The sequence below is a fragment of the Myotis brandtii genome, unplaced genomic scaffold (genome assembly GCF_000412655.1).
Source record: "Myotis brandtii unplaced genomic scaffold, ASM41265v1 scaffold46, whole genome shotgun sequence".
Taxonomy (NCBI): domain Eukaryota; kingdom Metazoa; phylum Chordata; class Mammalia; order Chiroptera; family Vespertilionidae; genus Myotis; species Myotis brandtii.
Genome location: NW_005367587.1, coordinates 1,630,601 through 1,635,885, shown reverse-complemented (window position 1 = coordinate 1,635,885; position 5,285 = coordinate 1,630,601). Strand labels below are relative to the sequence as shown.

Sequence of the window (5,285 nt, the reverse complement as noted above, 5' to 3'; positions counted from 1 at the left end):
CCACACACAAAAGAAGATGAATGGGCATGACCTCACATAGCCGCTTTTCCTGGTCCTTTGCTAAATTTTTGATTGAGCAATTTCCCTATTGCCAGATGATTATGCATGGCAGACTGATTCAGAGGCCATTGTCTGTTTTGAAATGAACCCCTAGAGTGCACTAATGGGATTTTATGCCGTTAATGCTGAACTGAGTGGGATGAGAAATCACTTTTCTGATCTGTCTGTTCCTTCGTCTTAGGGCTCACTGAAAGTACAAGCGACTATGGAAAGAAAAAGAATTCACTGAGATCCTGGCCCTTCCACCATCCTCCTAAACCCCAGCAGTGAATTAGGATGACCTCCCCTCCCCCATCCTTTCATCTTTCCTGGTTTACTTCAAGACAGCCGGTCATCAGCTCCAACCTGTCAGGGTGGATGTCATCTCTTATCCTCTCTATAGCCCACCTCATGCAGAATAAAAAGCCTCGTGCTGTGGGGACATTTTACACCAGGGACAATCACCTTTGTAGATCAGGCCCTATACCCAATTACTTTCCCAAGTCTTTCCTTTGCTGATTTTCCTTCTCTGGTCCTAACTCCTTGAGAAATCTACTGGTTTTGTGTCCTGTGGGCAAGGAGGGAAGATGGGTTGAGCCACAACTGAGCTATTTATGCTTCTTTTGCCTTAACTACCAGGTAAATACACCACCCCCCCGCCACCCCCGCCCCACCACACACACACATTTTATTCAACAAGAACAAAATCCGGAGAGATTGAAACTCATAGCTGGGTCTGGATGCCCCTCCTTCCCTGCAGGACAGCTTTTCAGTTATTAATTTCCAACTCAGACTGAAACCTGTTGTTCCCTCTTTCTTGCTAAGAGCCAGTTTGCTTTCAAAATGTCGACATTAACCAAATTCCTTTGCAACTAAACAATCCCATTGTTCAGCAAATTTCTTACAAATTGGTTTTATCTCTATCATCTTTCCCTCCTGCTGTGGGAGAGGGAGGAGGGGAGAAGAGTGAGGAGGCGGGTCTGCAATGAAGATAAGTAACCTGTTAGGATCAGAGAGGAGTGGGGAACTGCAATGCCAGAGGGGTCAGACCTGTGAGCTTCTGAAAGTAGCAGCAAAGAGATTCCAGGCAGTGCTAGGACCTGAAAAATCAAGGGCAAATCGAGCAAATCTCTATCACTGTTATTAGTAGACCTCCTGCCCACTCACACAAGAGCCTTCTCTCTTCCTCAGTTCTCAGTCCCTGCCTCTAACCTCCGGTCCAACCACGCTAAACAAAATGGGTGAGCATTCACTTCACCCTTTCTCCTATGTCTAGAGGAGGTGAGGGTATAGGGCAAGCATGTCAAACTCAAAGACTAACATGGGCCAAATAGACAAGGTTTAAGTTTATGTGGGCCACAAAAAAACAAAAGCCTCAGTTTTCATAGAAACATAGGTTTATTTCGACAGAGACATGCTGAATACAAAGGGCTGAAATAAATGAGTAATCATTAACAGAATAATAGAACATTCTAATAAAACTTAATATTTTTTCTTGAACATTAACTTACCAGACACTGAATAACTGCACAAATTAATAAGCATAACACAAATAAATCTATTTTTCTTGTTCTCTGAAAGCGAAATCTTTCCTGTTGCGCACACCAAACAAGTCAGTGCAAGACTAATGACGTGGCAATCAGCTGCTAAAATATTCACTGCTAGTATTAGTGGGAAGAAATGGTGCGCCTGCATGCAAGGCACATAAGGGAAATGAATGCAACAGGATTATAGTAATCAATCATTAGCGAATATTGTAGTTATTAATAATTATGTATAACAGGATATTGTAAAAATTAAGTTACAAAGTTTTTATTAAAATGTTTCTTTCATACTGTTACATTGGCTGGGCCGCAAAAATATTCATTGTGGGCTGCATGTGGCCCACAGGCTGAGAGTTAGGGGAACTCACTTTAGATGTAATATGTGGCTCCAGCAGCAAAGATGTCTGGGAAACCTTGGATTCTCTGTTTAACTCTCCGTAGCCTCAGACTTGACTGACTACCCAGACAACCAGTAACGCTGCCCAAAGATAAAGGTCATGCCCCCAGGAAGGACGTTAATAAGTGTGGTAGCTCCCTGACATTACCTGTTAATTTAGGAATGCATTGTTTTTTCTGGTGGACTATGGGACTACCCACTATATGTTTTTATTATGATCCCCTTATAGAAAGGGATCCTGTCCAGGGAGGGGTGTGGATTTTTCTAGGCTGGCCACCACTGGGAGAAGCTGCTTTGCTCTTGTATGTAATTTTCTCCTATTAAAGCTCTGATGAATTTGAATAAAGCTATGTGTCAGTCTTGGGAATAGATCCTGAATTTAGACTTTTGGGGCTTTCCCCCAGCAGAGGGGCTTGGAGCTAACCTCTACAAGGAGTTTCATTTGATCCTAGAAACAACTGAGATGTAAACATTGTTATTACCAATTCACAGATAAGAAAACTAAAGCTAAAAGAAAGCAACTTGGCCACGGTCACACAAATATGAAAGAAGTTTAAAAATCCAAGCATTGTGTGACTCACCCTTTCTACTATGCTATGATTTCAAGCTTTTGAAATTAACAAAATTTTATATGTAAAAGTTGAAAAGCTGTATATAGTTAAATACTTTTAACCACATAATATAACAAATGCTAATTTATGGAGAGCTTTAATTATAGAACGTATACATGTTGTTTTCTGAATTTTGTAAAATAACTAGAGGCCCGATGCACAAAATTCATGCAAGAGGTTCAGCCCTTCCAGCCCTGGCTTTGTCCGGAAGGATGTCCGGAAAGTCGTTTGGCTGTCTGGTCTAATTCTTATGCTTTTATTATTATAAATAGCACTAATTAAGCACTCAATGTATAGGCAATGATCCATGTTCAGGAGGAATTTGAAATATCACTAATATTAAAACAACTATATTATAGGTAAAAAGTTGGTTGATAAATTGAGATGAGAATTAGAAATAAAAATTATCTACCTCCTTTATATGTTTTACCATAGCCAGAGTATATGGTATAACAGAGGTATTATATTTTGTGCCTAAGGGAAATTGAATTTAGGAATATGCACTGCACGGAGTGCAAATGAAACCTGGACTCAGAAATAATAGTCTCATAAAACTAAGTATGTGTGCCAAGCACCACCTGGGAGTGGACCTTTCCGCCTTAGTGGATTAAGGCCCTGCAGCCGCACGCAGGAGCTTTCTCCTGTCTTCACCAGGAAAGTGCATCTTCCTGCCTGCTTTTCTCTTCCTCTGGATCACTGGTCCCCTGACTTGGCTGTCAGATGGCCCTGTGTCTGTGATAGACAGGCGAATAGAAACAAGACACCTCACTCAGTGCCGTGCCCCTGTAGAAAAATCTGTGGGAGGCATATGAATACCTGGTAATTGAGATGGTTCCGGGCACATTCAGATGGTTCTGTGGCAGCATGGCGCAATCTGTGAACTCTTTGATAAACATTTCACTCTTGGAGAGTGTGTAGGCGGTCGGATGAAAATTTTCTTGCTATGAAAAACTATGTGAGTGTTGTGGCTTCCGCCTCTACCCCATTCAACTACCTCTCCATCCTGCTATGAGAAATGATGGGGAAATTTGTATATATATACTAGTATATGTATGTATATGTGTGTATATATAGGCATGCATATATGTATAAATACATGTCTATATATATAAATATATAGTTACACCTAAAAAAAATAAAGGAAAAAGAAAAGACTTTTATATTCTAAAATAGACAGAGGCTTTAAAATAAATTTTTCAAATGATGAGTTCTGGACTTGACCTGCAAGCAGAGCAGGCTAACCCACTGGACATGTCTGTAGATTGCAATACTCTGTTTTTTCTGATAAATGTCGGAGGGCAAGTAATTCATTTCAGAAAACTAGGTTGAAACTTTAGTCATCCCATAAAACACCTGTCACCAGCACCATCCTCTCAAATGCTCTACATTGAATCATATTGACCCTAAACCTCAGGAAGGATGACATCTAGGTATATAGCAGGCAGTTGATGCAATAAGACTGTAGCTCAGGAGAGATTGTAACCCCAAGTTACATTTTTTAACTCATTGGCACACGGGAAGTAGGTGAAGCAAGAGGAGGAGGAGATTGCCTAGGGAGGATGTGCAGGCTGGGAAGAGATGAGAATTGAGGACAAAATCTAGAAACATTAGCATTAAGGAACAGATGAAGGAAAAGAAGCCTTGAAGAAGACTGAAAATGATCTTTTCAGAGATGGAAATCAGGAGAAGCCAAGAAGAGAGGGTGTTTTAAGAGAGTGTACTGGGTAGAGATCAAGGATTTTTTTTATTCTTCTGAATAATTAATAGAGAAAGCATCTTAGTGAAAATTCCAAGGAAGGTATTAATATTTTTTGAATACCCACTGTGTACCAGGCACTGAGCTAACCATTTTGCATGTGTTGGAACATGAAAATGTTCCTTGCACTTGGGTTTTTATGAATAAATATTCAAGATTTAATACATTTTTAGCCTTTTGGCCGGAACCGCCATCTTCCAGTAATTCGCCAAAATGACTAACACAAAGGGAAAGAGGAGAGGCACCCGCTATATGTTCTCTGGGCCTTTTAGAAAACATGGAGTTGTTCCTTTGGCCACATACATGCGAATCTACAAGAAAGGTGATATTGTAGACATCAAGGGAATGGGCACTGTTCAAAAAGGAATGCCCCACAAATGTTACCATGGCAAAACTGGAAGAGTCTACAATGTCATCCAGCATGCAGTGGGCATTATTGTGAACAAGCAAGTTAAGGGCAAGATTCTTGCCAAGAGAATTAATGTACATATTGAGCATATTAAGCACTCTAAGAGCCGAGATAGCTTCCTGAAATGTGTAAAGGAAAATGATCAGAAAAAGAAGGAAGCCAAAGAGAAAGGTACCTGGGTTCAACTGAAGCATCAGCCTGCTCCAACCAGAGAAGCACACTTTGTGAGAACCAATGGAAAGGAGCCTGAGCTGCTGGACCGCATTCCCTATGAATTCATGGCATGATAAGTGGGAAAAAATAAAAAAGACTTCTGTGCTGATAAAAATGTTTCTCTTAACTGAGTAGAAGTGTGGCATCCCTTCTAAAATAAAAAAAAAAGATTTAATACATTTTTAAATATGTGAAGCTTTAAGTACATTTTCTGAGGAATAATAAATTCTAATTTTGTCTCTGCCAGAAGCTTGCACAATGACCTGGAACAAATCACTATCTGTCTGGGATTTTGTTTTCTTATCCATAAAATAAA

At 40.2% G+C, this 5,285-nt stretch overlaps 1 protein-coding gene across 1 annotated transcript; it reads left to right on the top strand.

Annotated features, from left to right (window-relative positions):
* The first annotated feature begins 4,527 nt into the window (after positions 1-4,527).
* On the top strand, positions 4,528-5,084 carry LOC102240857 (60S ribosomal protein L21). Its single transcript, XM_005875319.2, has one exon. The coding sequence runs from the start codon at positions 4,561-4,563 to the stop codon at positions 5,041-5,043; it is 483 nt and encodes a 160-aa protein (XP_005875381.1). The 5' UTR covers positions 4,528-4,560; the 3' UTR covers positions 5,044-5,084.
* Positions 5,085-5,285: the final 201 nt, after the last annotated feature.

Bases quoted from the DNA above. Each gene is read 5' to 3' on its own strand.
- LOC102240857 (XM_005875319.2), top strand. From the start codon at position 4,561: ATGACTAACACAAAGGGAAAGAGGAGAGGCACCCGCTATATGTTCTCT.